Source organism: Oreochromis aureus, linkage group 4 (assembly GCF_013358895.1).
Source record: "Oreochromis aureus strain Israel breed Guangdong linkage group 4, ZZ_aureus, whole genome shotgun sequence".
NCBI lineage: Eukaryota > Metazoa > Chordata > Actinopteri > Cichliformes > Cichlidae > Oreochromis > Oreochromis aureus.
The window spans coordinates 6,760,684-6,777,955 of NC_052945.1; the positions used below are offsets into that span (position 1 = coordinate 6,760,684).

General features: G+C 39.2%; 1 protein-coding gene and 1 non-coding gene across 4 annotated transcripts in view; both read right to left on the reverse strand.

Annotated features, from left to right (window-relative positions):
* Nucleotides 1-17,272, reverse strand: part of kcnh6a (potassium voltage-gated channel, subfamily H (eag-related), member 6a) — a 31,872-nt gene that overhangs the window by 10,314 nt on the left and 4,286 nt on the right. The window contains exons 1-6 of one of the 3 annotated variants that reach the window (XM_039610588.1): nucleotides 17,092-17,148; nucleotides 13,061-13,291; nucleotides 11,182-11,331; nucleotides 10,819-10,922; nucleotides 9,692-10,001; nucleotides 7,783-7,985 (exon numbers count right to left, since the gene is read on the reverse strand). In XM_039610588.1, the coding sequence (XP_039466522.1) occupies nucleotides 7,783-7,985; nucleotides 9,692-10,001; nucleotides 10,819-10,922; nucleotides 11,182-11,331; nucleotides 13,061-13,262 (969 nt within the window). In that variant the 5' untranslated portion in view covers nucleotides 13,263-13,291; nucleotides 17,092-17,148. Of the gene's footprint in view, nucleotides 1-7,782; nucleotides 7,986-9,691; nucleotides 10,002-10,818; nucleotides 10,923-11,181; nucleotides 11,332-11,717; nucleotides 11,749-13,060; nucleotides 13,292-17,091; nucleotides 17,149-17,272 lie in introns of those variants that run through there. The other 2 variants (XM_031725859.2, XM_039610589.1) reach the window with 2 other exon arrangements.
* On the reverse strand, nucleotides 11,367-11,438 carry trnac-gca. The gene has a single exon. It is a non-coding gene; the product is annotated as a tRNA-Cys (tRNA).

The window sequence follows — 17,272 nt, forward strand, 5'->3', positions numbered from 1 at the left end:
GTCTCAGATGATGAACTTCATCATGAACACGGGTAAAGTGCAAAAAATTACAAACAAAAAAACTCTATCAGGCTTTGATTTATAATAAATGGTGCATTGCTCAAAGTATTCTAAGCAAGTTTGCACACAAAATGGCAGAAAGCTCTAACAACTATGGGAAATATTTTTAAAACAGCAAGAGATTCAAAAACAACTCTTGACTCTTCTTTCAGAGTGGCAGAAAAGAGCAAAACACAAATCCACTCATATGTCGAGTACCATTTAAATACAGACCAACACAAATCAGAAAATTACCAATGATTGAATCAGTGATGAGTAAGATCCACTGACCGGTACAACAATGAGAGCTTCCATGTCCAGGTTCTCATCCTGGCGTCCACAGCAGCAGAGGAGGCTTCTCCAAACTCTCTGCAGCCCCACCTGCCTTCTTCCCCATCTCCCTTCCTTCATCACTTTCTTCCAGACAAATATGTTTGCTGCTGACTGCCATGAACACACATCCCAGCTCCTGCCTTCTTCTATCCTCCCTTCAAATGCACTTCACCGAGCCAAATCACTGTCCTTTTTAGAGAGTCCACAGCAGCCTCACCTGCCTCTGCTGCACCACGTGATCGCCACTTTGTCTAAGCCACGTGACCCTTTCTGCCAGCGATCTGATCAATTTCGGACTGGAATAAGTGCTGGCATCGACTGGGCTTCATGCAGAGGAGTGATTTTAGGTAATTTCTGTTAATGGAAAGGTCAGCTATTTGGCCAAACTGGCTTTGCAGAAATCAAAGTGCTTTATTCTTCTAATGCACTATAACTGACATTCACATCTACATGAACCTCAGAGAGCTAAACTGCTGTACATGCTGTTGGGTTTCCATGTCCTTCTTGTCCTTATAAACCCTTTGGTGGTTAGACCATCATTTACATTTCAGTTTGCATAATTATGTTGATAGTCATCATGGCAAAAGAAGCTGAACTTGTACGGCAAGCACACAGATCAGTGAGAAATTGAAAGGGAAAAGCTTTTGGCATGCTATGGCTCAAGTCCTGAAGCCCACTGCAGGGAATGAACCATATTCACCAAAACAGCTTCTTATCTGGTGTTTTGGTGAAGAGAGTGGGGTGAAACCCTGTGGCCAAAGATCTCCCATATGTATCCAGCTGATAGAGTCTGATGACTGTGAAGCCCATGACATATGATGTGCATCTTATTTATACTTAAACTATTAAGTGATCCCTCCCCTCCTGTTGATGGAGATGACACTGTAAAGCTTGAAAAGATCTCTCTCTTTTCTCTTAATTCAAGCTAGAAATGTTTCACCACAGGATAAATCTGATGACTAAGAAGAACATTGCATTGATTGATACATGAGCTATCCATCCAAGGGGAGAAGTGCACCCAGCAAAATGCTCCAACAACAAAACAGGGCCTTTGGATCTCCACAAGTCGAGAGTTTTTCCTCTAATTTGTCACATATCCATAGCCGCAGCTTACAGCTACTGCAACCAGAAACCACTTTCTAGTCACTCTATCCCCAGTAAACCCATCTTCTCTTGCAAAATATAATATATATTTAGACTTTTTTGTTCGTTAAGGGGGTAAAAAGTCTCCTCAAAAATGCATTTCCCTTCCACTTTCCCAGCTTGAATGAAAGCAGTTTCCATAAATAGTCAAAGTAAACTTTTTCTCAAGACAGAGAACTATATATAAATTAAAAAAGATGGTCACTAGGAATAACCAAGGTTTCAATAATATTTCCAGTAAAGGGATGTTGGCTGCTTCACTTGCTTCATAAATTGGGTTTACGACCAACAAGACAGCGTTCAGTTTGGAAAACAGACATAAATGGAAGAAAGTGCACAGAATTTATTGAATTCTCCATCTAGGACAACAAACTGTGACAAACTTTTGTGTGTAAGCAACTAACCACAGGAGCTGAACAGATGTGAAGAGACAACACAGTAATGAGAATGTAAACACATGAGCAAAGGTTCACTCATCCAAGAAATGTTACGTTATTGATGTCCACCACAGCTCTGTTTCATAATGACGACCAGACAACGACAGGCACCTCTGATTTGCACGCTACAGCTCTCTGTTGGTACTCCAACTTTAAAGTCATCATGAGAAGAGATCAAGCTGATACATTTCAAGTTGTACTAGATTTAAAAGACAGCAGAGCTGTAATCAGAGAACACGATTTAAAATATATATTGTATAATAGTAATAATCCAGCATACATATATATATATATATATATATATATATATATATATATATATATATATATATATGTATAATATATGCATATATATATATATATATATATATATATATATATATATATATATATATATATATATATATATATATATATATATATATATATATATATATATATATATATATATGTGTGTGTGTGTATATTTATATATATATATATATATATATATATACACATATAAATATGAAGAGGGAGAAAAAGTGAGAGACATGCATATAGATACAGACATATATATGAAACTGCTTCTTCTAAGGTATTCATAGTAGAAATATAAAATATTCATAATAATATGGATAAAGCAACAATGCAAAGCACAAAACATTTGAAATATTTTAGTTCAAAGTTTAAATAGTATCTATAAAAAATAAGTAAAGATAAAATTAAGCCTTTAAGATGTGAATATCCCATTAATATAATGCAAAAATAAAAGTAGCATTTATTTTCAGCTTAAAAACCCCTCAGTAAATTTGAAAGTGCTCTAACTGCACAGTTCTCGTGTAATCTGTTTGTGAAGTTACGTCACTTTGACATGTCATCAGCTGAACTGACTCAAGTGATCATTTCTAACTCGTGGAGAAATATTCAGTAAGCTGGAAGTTTGAGGCGGAAGACGACTAAAGATGGGGTGAGGAAGAACAGGAAAAGGAACACTGGCAGCTAACAAACAGGAATGTGGAGCTGAAAAAGAAATAGAGTTTTGAGGGTAACTGCAGGGAGCATGAAAGACCCAGTAAGGCTGTACTCACAGGCTGAAGTTTCTGCTTGATGCTCATGCTGAAACACACACCACAGGGTAAAAAGCAGGACAAGACTACAACTAAGAGAAAGAGAGAGGGAGACGGGAACTCTGTCCGTCAGTCTGTGTCTCCCTCCCTTCTGCTCCTCTCGCTCTTCCTCCCTGATTGTAGCCCTGCCCTCATCATGGGATCCTCTTTCAAGCACATAAAAAGTGATGGATGATGGCACATGCTCAACAAGTAGTAATTATTGGAGAAAAAAAATCAAAGAAGGTTGTGTTTGGCCTGACAATAAAAAGCTAGACAGCTAAATAAATTTTAAGCTCTTGACTGAAGTAAAATTTCCCTTTAGCCCTATACACTCTTTATAGGAGGTGAGATTCATTGTCAGTTGCTGGGGAAATAATTATTAAAGCATTTGCGTGAATTGTTTGCAACTATGCAAATATATTGTGTGTGTTTGATGTTTTGGTTTTGTTTGGTATTTTTGCATATGCAAATTATTATCTGAATTAATGCGGTGTATGCGAGGTCTTGTCATTTTGTGAACAACCCTCCAATCACTTTTATTATATTTTCAAAAATAATGGTTTACGGTAACATTACCATGTCTTTTCTCCCCTCAGACTTAATGTAATTCTTTAAAAAAATATATTTTTTAAGTCTTATTCAACCCTGATACTTGGAAAATATATTTACACATTTTTACCTGCCTAGTTTCTAACGCGCCTTGTGAGGATGTTGTTTTTCAGAAGTATGCATTATTTGAATGGCTGTGACTGCTTCAGAGTTCAACCAGATCTCAAACGAGCATCTTACCAACCTGTACACACACATTCATGGAGACAAATACTAAAAATAACTGTGCCAACCTGCAAAAACAGAGCCCCACTCAATTAAAGCTGCAAATATCTCCAAGTTGCCCTGTTGCAAGATCAGTCAACGCCAGGGGGCGCCACATATACACCGACACACAGTACTAGTTACAGTGTGCTGAGGCTCTTGTATAGTTATCTGTCTTTAACAAGCCACAGTCTATAATCAATCGCAGTGTGCTTTGTGTTATGCAGACAAATCAATATGAACAAAGGTCAATGACAACCATCATTCCTCTTTTTTTAACTTGCCAATCGAAATTCAATTATAAGGGCAGCATAAAGAAAACATTCTATGCATAATGAAACTGGGCCCACAGAGAAAGGCAACATGTGCTTTAATATTTATCACGGTACCTGTAGAAAACTCACAGTCAGTAAAAGACCACTGCTACACTTCACATGGCAGCAGCCGTGATTACTGTGACCTGAACTTCTTGTCCCTGAACTCAACATTATGATACTCAAGCAAGTTGGTTTAACAGGACAAAAACTCACAGCAGTAACAACACACAGTTGTGATTTAGTGTCTGACAGAGGCACAGAGACCAAGCCCACTGTCCTCCACTTCCATTAGTTCCAGGAGCCAAGGTCACTGGCAGCGTCAAGCCACGAGTGCCGCTCAATAGTCTCACTCCCTTTCATAAATCCAGCTCACCAGCAGGACCCCTCTCCACGCTCACAGGCAGCTGTGAGCCCTACATACATCCAGGCATTCTTCATGTACTGACATTACATAAAGAAAACACAGCAGTATAACTACACAGAAGTTTGGAAATAATTAAATATCAAAATACTTTTAGCCGTTTGCAATTGATGAGACCTTTTTTTTTTTTTTTGAATGTTGGAGGAAAAGTTTATATTTCTATAATACCCAAACATATTTTCTTGGATGCTTGACCTTTGTGTTTATAGAATTTAACCCTAAAGGGATTGAACAGTCATGTAGTTAGAAGGGTTTTTACTGTTCAGTTTCACATGTATTTAAGTTGTGTACATGAGTGTGGTGACTTTATGGTATAAAAACCAGGAAGGGAAACACCTGAAACCTCAGGTGCACAAACTCTGACAATTTTCAACAAAGTAGGTCAAAATTTTTGTGCATCGTTATATATTTGAAAAAGAAATATGTTTTCACATTCACAGAATCTCAATTTTGTCAAAAAACAAAACAGGAATAGATTATTAATTTTAAATAAAGCAGCAGCAATGGATGGATGGATGGATGGATGGAAATGCTTTGAGTTTATTTAATGTTGTATAATCTTCTTCATCTCAGCACTTTATCAATCTAAAAACAACTAAACATCTAAGACGATGTGTGGTCTGCCAGCAAGTGGCATACCAAAGAGATAGTTGTAATAATTACCTTCTACCTTCCAACAAAAACATAACAAGACTAAAACAAACCTCCCTGACAAGCAGACAAACCCTGTCTGTGTAGTTAAACAGAGGAACGCTTACTTTCTAACCAATCTTGTTCATGACGTCAGCTAAGCCAAGATAACAGATGAAGTGTTCAGCCAGGCTTTTCGAGAGGTCTTCTGTTTGTGCAGTCACTTTTTCCAGGACCACAGAAGCTACGTTGCTTGCATATAGAGTCAGAGCCGGCTGTCAATACCACAATCACTCCCAGTGCAAAGAAGCAATATCTCACCACCACCACAGCAGCAGCATTCAGTCACATGAGGTCACAGCACTGTGCAAAGACAAATGCACTTTTGAAATTTGAAAACAACTAACATCTCCTAAAAGGTGGTATCCGTATTGAAATATTTATTAAGCTTTCTAAGTAATTTAGTAAACTTCATAAAGATTAACCGAGTCATGGTTGCTTAAATGCCCAGAGGCAGACTCAACTGGGGTGAACTGCAATCAAATGTAATCAAATCACTTACTGTGAGTTACTGTGTGTAGTTTTATAGCCTGGATTATATATATTTGGGGAGGAACTAATAGATGAATCATTAACCCAGATTTTAAAAAATCATACTGTATATTAATTCAGCTGATGCTCTAAATTTAAAGACTTTAATGAATCAGATAATTAAAATCTTGTAAAATGTTACAAGTCATGAACCATGTAAATAGCTTACAAAACACCTCATAGTGAACCCATAGCTCCTATATCTGATATCCTGCTGAAATAACAAACCAGCCAGTCCAAAAAAAAAAAAAAAAAAAGATAAATGGGACACAAACAAAAACCCTTCTTTGGTCAGTTTGGCTGAAAAGAGGCTCAACTGACCTTCCTGAAAGCCTCTCAGATAAACCGGGTTAATGTGATGCACTTAGGGAGCCCAGCATTACCTGATTTCCTGCTTTATACCTGAGCAAACAGGCCTTTGCATTGTTACAGTCAGAAATAAAAGCTTTATCATTTTATCTTATGTTCAGTGTTTGTAGATCCATTTATACTTACTGATGGCAGCAACCTGCTGTGCAGCGTGTCTAGTGCGACATGAGAACTTCATCAAAGCTATTAAAAGTATTTAATAATTATAATAATTTTAATAATATAAAAGATACTAGAAAACATGACATACTGCTGGACAAATAATAATGCATTTCTTAAAAATAATTTTGGCATCTATAATGCATCTGCTCTTCTTCTATAATTTCCACTTTTCTTAATGATTATTCATGTTACTTACTAACATATGACGTCACCACAGTGAATTTTAAAACAATTAACAAGTTAAATGCAGACTATCAAATGTAATTCAAGTGCAAAGCTATAAAGCATCAAGTGAGGTTTTTGAATCAGCTTCAAATATTATGTCTGCTGCATTTGTTTACAAGGGATCAGGCCTCACCTCACCATGAAACTGCCTGTGAGCCGGCACTTCATTTAATTTTAAGTCTCTAAAAATGTGGGACTGTGTATAAATTTGACTGCTAATAATAAATAATGTATCCTGCAAAAAAAGAAATTATCGACCTAACTGTATTTTACTGGAAATAACGGTTTCCCTTTGCAGGAGGAAATTTTCTTGGGTATTTTAAGGTATTTTCCATTGTGGTCTTTCTTTCACTCTTGTGAGGCAGTTTGCCAAAATGTACACAGAGACACCGTGGTGTGATGACAGGTGGCTGATGAATGTGTTTTGCTGCTGGTGCCATAGATGTCACACCTCAGGTGAGATTATTCGTTCACACTTTCACCCTGTGAGTTCGGATGTCTCGCGTCTTCAGTCACCCTGAAGCATGTACCATTTATAGACACCTTTGACTGAACTATCTGACAGAAATATGATGTTAATGATCATATTTCTTTTTTTTCCAGTTAGAAACATTATAAATTTCACTTTCAGGAAGAGTCAAAAACAGCTAAAAATACAAATGAAAATATCAATTACCCAGTTATTTATTGCTGTTCCTTATATTAGGTTGAAACATAAAAAAAAATGCAGTAGTTTAACACAACATTTTCCAAGCAGAAGATGATACAAAAACCAATTATACCAGCCGAAGTCTGTGTCACTGATTCCTTTTCCAGGACATGAGTATTGTAATTTTGAACATTTTCTTCCTTTCAGTGTGTTCTACCACTGATTGCTGTTCAGCGGCTGCAGACATATCTGCTGTTGTGTATTAACCAAACAAAGGGAAGAAAGGAACGCTGGGCCCTTGTTATTACAGTCATTTAACAATTTGGCCAATCTCACAGGTGAGAAGAAAGCAATTTCTAGCAATTTCGCCTCTTAAAGATCAGACAGCAATTCGGTTGATGTAGCCAATTACTGAATAAGAAAATATACATGCAGCCAACAATGTGAAATGGAAAATTTAAGACCCTGGTGATGACAGAAAATGAGTAAGGATGAATAAAGTGCAAAGAAAACAGGTATTTATTCTCCCTTTTTTCTCTTGAGATGGTAAAGAGCATCTCACCTGTGTGACCTGAGTGACCTTCTCTGTGACGTTCTGTGTTCGGTCTTTAATCTTGCTGGGCGCAATGATTTCAATCTCAGTTGGGGAAGGCGGTCTCATTCGGTCAGAGCCGAACGTGAGGGTAACCTGAGGGATGCGGCCTATGGTTCGATGTCTCATGAGGTCTGAGTCTGAAGTGGAGTTCAGAGTATTGGGCTTCAGATCTACAACACAAAAGGACAGCATCAGCAGTCAAGTAAAAAAAAACAATCTGTGGAAGAGTAGATTGAATACAAAATGGGAAGAGTATGATTGGAACCTGTACAAAAGAAAACGTTTCCTCATAAAGTATTTCCCCTGAGAGCGGAGGTTAATAGATGTGCAGTGATGAGCAATTTTAACACAAACCCAATCACTGACAGAAGAATTCATTATTGTGTCTCTACTGGAATTTTTATTAGGCAGCTGCACAGAGGGACCCTCTCTGTGTTATAAATATCAGAGCAACAATCTGACATCAACAATCTGACAAGTGCCGAACCGGTGAGAAATCTGTTGAAAGCTGTTACAGCTCAGCTGAAAAAAATCAATTTTGATTCTGATTAGTTTGCAGTTATGTGTCGTAGGATATGCCAAGGACATTTTAACCTACTAAACATTTAATTCAACTGCATTTAACTTAATAATAATAATACTAATGATTTGATGTGTCACCTCACTTTCTAATCTGATATAAACTTCTTTTTCTTCTTTAAGCTGCTCCCTTTAGGGGTTGCTACAGCAGATCATCTGCCTCCATGTCCTCTTTAATGACGTCAATGAACCATTTCTGTTGTCTCACCCCTTTCCTCCTGCCTGGTAACTCCATATACAACATCCTTTGTCCAATACATAGCCCTCCTCCTCCCCTAAACATTCTCTGCACATATTCAGATCATCTCAGTCTTGCCTCTCTAATTAGTTTTTCCAGAAACACTCAACCTGAGATGTTCTTCTGCTGTACCCATTTCTAATCCTGTCCTTTCTGCTCACTCCCAATGAAATTCTTAGCACCTTCAGCTCTGCCACCTCCAGCTTGACCTTCTGTCTTTTGTTAGTGTCACCATCTCCAAACGACACATCATAGCATTAAACCTTTCCACCATCCTCTGTCACAAATCACCTTTGACATTTTTCTCCACCTGCTCCACCCTGCCTGCTCTCTCTTCTTCTACTCTCTTGTCCACTGTCTGCTGCTTTGGATGTTTGACCCCAGGTATCTAAACTTATTTGCTCCTTGCATCTTTACTGGTACATCTGTCTCCCTCTTATTCACACACATGTATTCTGTCTTGCTTCTCCTGCCATTACTTTTTCTACAGATCACAATGTCATCTGTGAACATCCTGACCTCATCTGTCAACCTGTTTGCTACCACTGCAAGCTTGTTTCGACTCTGAGATCCTACTGTATCCTAAAATAGCAAATAATAGACATGACTTGTTAGAGATCCCTTTAACACTAGCAAACCTTCCAACAGATCTCATAGTGAAAATGTTTGTTTGTATGCAAACCAAAGTGGCAATAATAATAAAGGCAAATGTATGTCTCAAAGCAGAATGTTTCTTTTTTTAACACAATAAAAGGCTAATGAAGAAAAAAATTTGATCTGTATTCTGTGTCATTTTCTGAGTCAGAGAAGCCAGCTGTGAAAAGTGCTTTGTGTGATTTAATTTATTAGGATGCTGCTTTATATTCCTGTCAGAAGGTTAACCTGAAAAAAAGTTAAACATATTAAATTCCACTAACATCATAAAAAATATGCATTGTAAAGACTTCATAGTTTCTTTGAGACACAAATACAGCAACGATGACCTGATAATACTCTTACTAATTCTATATTTTATTCACAGCTTTAGTTTCCCTCTGAGATGCCCCATCAGACACTCACTGCTGTTAGTCCTGGGGTCTCCAGGTCGGCTATTCCATTCTGCCCTCATGCCATCGATGTCATCCAGTGATGAGGCACGTCGGAGGCTCCGAACACTGTCCCTCGAGCAACTTCGAGGTAATGACCCTCGGGGGAAGGCATGCATGGGGTCCAGTCGATCTGTCAGAAGGGAGCGTCGTTTGGTAGAGGGCTGAGCTGCCGGCGATGGGGGATCCATGTCCTGTTCTATCAGAGCCTCCGTCTCAGACTGCATACAGCTTTCCTTAGATGGGATCCGAAACTCTTTCAGAGGGACTTCCTCGCTGTTTGGCTGTCAAGGAAGGGCAATAAGGCACAAGCTACTTTGAATATTATGTAAATGAAGGTCATGTGTCTCTTTATAGTTCAAACAAATAATTACACACCATAACTGCTGGTTTTTTGCTTTAAATGCGTTTTTTTTTCTTCTAAATGTTTTCTTAAAAACGTTGTCGTATTTCGCACTTCACAAACGCTGTTCTGAAACAGAGAGGAATGTCACCTCCCTGCCAGCACGTAAATGTAAAACAGTCCCAACATGTCAATTTATCTGATTCAGTACAGTTCCAGTGTCAGGTAAGGATACTGGCAGGAAATACTTTCATACAAGGTGCCATTCATCAAAAGAAAGAACTCTAAACACAAGTAAAGGAAAATTCTAAGAAGAGAAAGATAAACAGACCAGTTGCTTTTTCCCCTCATTCTTCCGTTTGGTGTCTTTTTGGGCTGAGAAACAAGAACTTCTGCTTCAAAAACATCTCTCTGCTATTTAAGGTGGTTCATATTTAACTATTAGAACTCCATATAAAACCAAAATTGCATATACAGCACTTGAAAGGCAAATCAAAGACTTTGTTGTTACTATAGTATGTAGAATATTTTTGATTAGTGCTCTTCATGCATGATTGAAGAACAGTAGAAGCATTGCAGGCATAATATGTCAGTAAGTTTTAAAATTGTATCATTGCAAATGTCATGCCTAGGAGTCACAGTATGATGTATTATCTTTGTACTGATTTTTTCCACTGCCAGATGTGTTTATGTACTCTAGCAAAATGCAAAGCATGCATTCATGCAAATGGACTGCACTGCATGCATGTGTCATTCACCTGCAGGTAGTCTACTACCACTCCTTCAAACTGATCTTTTGAGAGTGAAGGTCGTCGCATGGATCGCAGCACCGGCAGCCTCATCTTCAGCCTGCGATTCTGGCCTAAAGAGAAAACTTTATCTTCAGCTCACTTGTTATCGAAGTTCAAAATGTATTCAATTCAACTTTTCTGCTAAGATAAGACAGTAGTGCACATTCTGACCAATATGATGAGAAAATCAAGACTAATTACACACATTAATTTCTAATTTATATTTACAGTTGCAGAATTCACAGGAAAAGAGAAAGACAGAAAAATGTTTAGCTTCTATAAATGTGAAACACAAACAAAACATGCAGTATGCAGTGTGAAAGGCTTTACAATAGGCCCATCCTTGGGTGATTCTCTGCCTGAGAGCAGTCTTCTTGTGGGAGGGATCGATGAGCTCCTGGAAGTCAAGGATGAACATGATCACAAGGCCTTCTTCGTTCTTTACTGGAACGATTCCCACAAGGCAGGGTCTGCAGGTCCCTATTGACACAAAAGGCAAGAAACAGCAGTTACACAGGGGGCACCCGGACTTGAACCAGGGACCTCTTGATCTGCAGTCAAATGCTCTACCACTGAGCTATACCCCCTGTTGATAACCCAGAAGTTATTTCTAAAATGTGATCAGCTGAAGGCTGGCCTAGTTTAACGAGGTTATGCTTCTAAGGGAGGTCACACAGGAGAAAGCAATATGAGCAAAGGAGAAAGAAAGAAGGGCAAACAGAAAGGAATCATTTCAAAAACTGTGGAAGCTAAAAAAAAAAAAAGGCTAATTGAGCAACACTTCTGTCAGGTCTAACTTCACTCCACAATCAGTGAGCTCCAAAAATAGACACAGGAGAGAGGGCAGATAGGACAAACACACTCACAGTGCATGCATTCAGTCCCATTCATACATTCACCCTGAAAGACCTGGAACAGAGATTTTGTTTGGAGGTTAAGAAAAAAATCGCCCTGTGAGCGCTGCAGTCTTGTTCTGAATCACATTGCAATCACATGTTCAGATTTTTTTTTTCGGTCTGTTCAGCCTGGGAGCACAGTGGGAAGCAGGGGAACAAAACAAATGGATGCTTAGTGGATTTGATCTGGCACACAATCCCATTCCCATGACAACAGCACTCTAAACTCCGCTCCTCATGCCCAAATGGCAAAAGTTCTAACAGACACATATTATGAATGTCCTTGTATAAATGTAGACAGTAAATGTATGGTTTATAGTCGGTAACTGTCATTGTCTTAGTCATGCTCACTCATGTGTGTCTACCTCAATTCCTTTGTGCCAGAAAAAGATGATAAAGAAAAATAGATGATGGAGGTTAAACACAGACCTCAGCAAAGGACAGTGTGTCACTGGCATCCCAAATAACTCGGGATAAACGGGAAATTAAACTTTAAAAATAAAAGTAAAACGCCACCATGTGGATTAAATTGAAGCTCAAATGAATGGATGGAAAGAGGTTTTTCCACTAATGAAAAAAAAAGAGAAGAGGTTAATGATGTGAAGAGAATCATGCTAAGGACTGATGAGAATACAGGCAAGTATGGATTAAGGATACACAAAAAAAAGCAGGTTTGAAGAAGCGATTAAGACGCTGAGTCTGCCTGCCTGGTCTCGTTGGGTTGGTGACTCGAAAACATAGCAGGTGATTTGAAGCCTAAATATAAAAGCATAATCTGGCCATGGTGACGGATTCGCAAGATCAATGGGAGTCCAGCAAAAGATAGCAGCTAAACGCAGATACTTGCCAAACAAACTGGTCTGAGATGAATAAAGAATCTCCTGAACTACACAAACTTAAAGGGAGACGATCTTTTACTATCTATTTGTTTTGATAGCAAAAAATATTCACATGAAAATCATCTTTATGCATCAGATCCAGACATTTATCATGATGAATTATCAAAATGAAAGGATTAGTCTTAGAAAGCAGGAAAGATGTTTTAAAACAGATCCAATTGAATGGCTGGTGGACTGTGGTAACAGTCTGGATTAAGATCTCTGTAACAAGGTTTCTTGTCAGAAGATAGAGGATAAACTAGTTGAACATATGGAGGATTATTTGGACTGTTCTGATAACAATCAAGCTGTCAGCAGGCCAAATCTTGTGACAGCCAGAAGACTCTTTTCATGAGGTCTCGAGCTATAAAAGGGCTTACTCCAGTATTTTTCCTCCAGCTCCGTTGTCTTGATTTTGTTTTTCGTGTGTCTTACCTTTCTTAGAGTAGTACAGGATCTCCACTTTGCGCTCCTCAGACCCAAGCAGGGCCTGTCCCAGCTGGGCCAGGGAACTCTTCATTGTGCCAGGACCCACCAGGAACTGGCAGGTACAAGGCTGCTGCATGATCTCTGCTCTTGTAAAACCAAACATCTGGCAGAAGCCCTCATTGCAGTAGATGATGCCACAGTTCTTCATCTGGGCATTGGCAATAATAAACTTGCGATCTGAAGGGAGGAACACAGTGTCAGTTGACAATTTATAAAAGCAAGATATCCATGTGGCAGTACAAGGACCACGCATTAAAGCTGGGTTAGAAGCAACACTGATAAAACCACTTTCTTGCTTATAAATATTAATAAACTTTCTGCTCATTAAAGGAGAAATAATATATTGCATAGAGGTTTATAAATTAGGCTTAGCCATGACTATCTCACCAACTAAATTAGCCTTTTACTTCGCAGAGGGTAATGACGCCTGATTCCAGTGATTGCACTTACGCCTGTCACTGAAAGATTGAAAGAGATAGTTTGTTAATGCTGACAATTAAACTGTTTACACTGTTTAAGATTTAATTTGATTTAAAGATGCTGAAGTGCAGACTGTTGTGGATACGCAGCCGACTTCACGGCCCACAAAGTCTGTTCTTCCTCCTCTCCGCATGACAATCAGCTGAAGTGGAACTAATGAAGTCTACTTTTCCATGGTGCTAATGTTATTAGCGTCACAATTCCTCCCAAGGGATTGAAAAGGAGCAGGTGGGCACTTCAGCATAAGGGTATTTGGAGTATTGCACATGGTGCCAGGTAACTTATGGGAATCTACAGGTTTTGGAGCCTGTTTACCTGACATTTTTTAATTACATCATTACATTGGTATCAGCCACTTGCCTATGAATATGTTTTGTTTGTTTAGCCAGGCTACCTAAACAGTACAAATATTACATTTCCAGATTTACACTGTTTATCAAATAGTTTTCATATCTTAACAGTGGTAAATAATATTAAAAGTACAATCACTGTACAGTTGATATTTTTGTCACCAGCTTTGATTTGCATTAAAAATATTGCCAGTTTGTCTTTTAAGAAGGTCAGTACTTGTGAATGTAACACCTAGCCTACATTTGACATAGTTTTGTGGATGAAAACACAATATTAAGATCATTTTACATTGAAATTTCATAATAAGACTAGAAAGGGAAAATTTCAGAAGAAATTTTATGTGTGCCTATGCCGCTGGTAATCAGTGTAGTCTGCCATTCATACGGCTACAGAGAGCAAAACTCAGCAGAGCAGCCATTCTCCACCATGAACTATGGTAAAAACAAACACCGCTCGCGCCTCACAGATGACACCTTACAGTTTTGGGTAAAGATGAAGTTGCTTTGTACAGCCCCGATTTGCAGACGCTGTGCACAGAGGTTCATGAGCAGAAGTCCCATTGTACCACGGCAGACCCGACAATGTTTGCATGAACACGCTTTGAAGCATTACGTTATGGACCACTTTTCACACATGGTTGGTGTACCCACACAACCGGCTGTAGCTTTTCAACTTACACACACCCAAAAACAGCCGAGAGAGCACAAACAACGCCCGTGAGGCGTGATTGCAGATGCCGCTCAGGTGGGTCCACCTCCCTGCAGCGGCACTGCAGACCACGCCCGCCACACACATCAAACACGTAAAATAAATATTTATGCACTTTTGCATTCACTTTTTGTCTTTTGTTATTTTTACACAGTGTTCTGAATGATGAGCAATGGTCTACAGCCAATCTTGTGTATTATTATACAAACTTTGGTTGTAAGATTCAGATAACTATTTAATAAAAGCTAAATATTTTATATGAGAGTAAGAAAGAAAAGTATATCTTTGTGTCCACCTTTCTCTGTTAATGGCCTACCTGCCCCCTGGCAAAAGCTTTGCTAGATCCGCCCCTGCACAGTTACCAGCTGTCAGCTACACAAAAAGGAGCTTGGTGTTTACAGGAGTGCAGAATTATTAGGCAAATGAGTATTTTGTCCACATCATCCTCTTCATGCATGTTGTCTTACTCCAAGCTGTATAGGCTCGAAAGCCTACTACCAATTAATCATATTAGGTGATGTGCATCTCTGTAATGAGAAGGGGTGTGGTCTAATGACATCAACACCCTATATCAGGTGTGCATAACTATTAGGCAACTTCCTTTCCTTTGGCAAAATGGGTCAAAAGAAGGACTTGACAGGCTCAGAAAAGTCAAAAATAGTGAGATATCTTGCAGAGGGATGCAGCAGTCTTAAAATTGCAAAGCTTCTGAAGCGTGATCATCGAACAATCAAGCGTTTCATTCAAAATAGTCAACAGGGTCGCAAGAAGCGTGTGGAAAAACCAAGGCGCAAAATAACTGCCCATGAACTGAGAAAAGTCAAGCGTGCAGCTGCCAAGATGCCACTTGCCACCAGTTTGGCCATATTTCAGAGCTGCAGCATCACTAGTGCCCAAAAGCACAAGGTGTGCAATACTCAGAGACATGGCCAAGGTAAGAAAGGCTGAAAGACGACCACCACTGAACAAGACACACAAGCTGAAACGTCAAGACTGGGCCAAGAAATATCTCAAGACTGATTTTTCTAAGGTTTTATGGACTGATGAAATGAGAGTGAGTCTTGATGGGCCAGATGGATGGGCCCGTGGCTGGATTGGTAAAGGGCAGAGAGCTCCAGTCCGACTCAGACGCCAGCAAGGTGGAGGTGGAGTACTGGTTTGGGCTGGTATCATCAAAGATGAGCTTGTGGGGCCTTTTCGGGTTGAGGATGGAGTCAAGCTCAACTCCCAGTCCTACTGCCAGTTTCTGGAAGACACCTTCTTCAAGCACTGGTACAGGAAGAAGTCTGCATCCTTCAAGAAAAACATGATTTTCATGCAGGACAATGCTCCATCACGCGCGTCCAAGTACTCCACAGCGTGGCTGGCAAGAAAGGGTATAAAAGAAGAAAAACTAATGACATGGCCTCCTTGTTCACCTGATCTGAACCCCATTGAGAACCTGTGGTCCATCATCAAATGTGAGATTTACAAGGAGGGAAAACAGTACACCTCTCTGAACAGTGTCTGGGAGGCTGTGGTTGCTGCTGCACGCAATGTTGATGGTGAACAGATCAAAACACTGACAGAATCCATGGATGGCAGGCTTTTGAGTGTCCTTGCAAAGAAAGGTGGCTATATTGGTCGCTGATTTGTTTTTGCTTTGTTTTTGAATGTCAGAAATGTATATTTGTGAATGTGGAGATGTTATATTGGTTTCACTGTAAATAATTGAATAAATAATAAATAAATAATTGAAATGGGTATATATTTGTTTTTTGTTAAGCTGCCTAATAATTATGCACAGTAATAGTCACTTGCACACACAGATATCCCCCTAAAATAGCTAAAACTAAAAACAAACTAAAAACTACTTCCAAAAACATTCAGCTTTGATATTAATGAGTTTTTTGGGTTCATTGAGAACATGGTTGTTGTTCAGTAATAAAATTATTCCTCAAAAATACAACTTGCCTAATAATTCTGCACTCCCTGTATTTGTCTCTTAAAAACAGTTCATAACTTCCCTTTTTTCAGCTGTGGCTCCAGAAAACATCAGCTGATACTAGAAATTAAAATCAAATTAATTCTAACAACAGCTGATCAAGCTTAAACGTGCTGCTGTTCTTTAGCGCGATAAACAAGAGCGAAAAGCCGATCGTTGATCAGTTTCATGAGTGAAGTTGCAACTGGCGAGAGAATGACAGGGGAGGCTTCGTAACGACAGAATAAATCGTAATGTTTTCTCTGAATGTGGGACGATTCCGTTTGTACGGCAACTCTGACGAACCAACCCTTATGAATATAATAAAGTTAAACCTCAGTAACTTATCACAAGACACAGCTGTCGTGCTAGCTAGCATGCAGTACGATTGTAAAAGGTCAGCACAACGAAAATAAACTACACCTAAACTCTGTTTATATCTGACCCAAATAGAGTGCAGTTCATAACTTCTTACCTGAAATTCAGTTCACCCCTCAGCTCCTGCCTTCGCTTTCCCTGATCCACGATTGACCTCCAGGTTAGCAACCACCTTCGCTTTCCCTGATCCACGATTGACCTCCAGGTTAGCAACCACCGGTCGATCGGCGGTCGCCTGCCCCACCTCCTATGTGTGGTTCGCGGCATGTCCTTTCTGT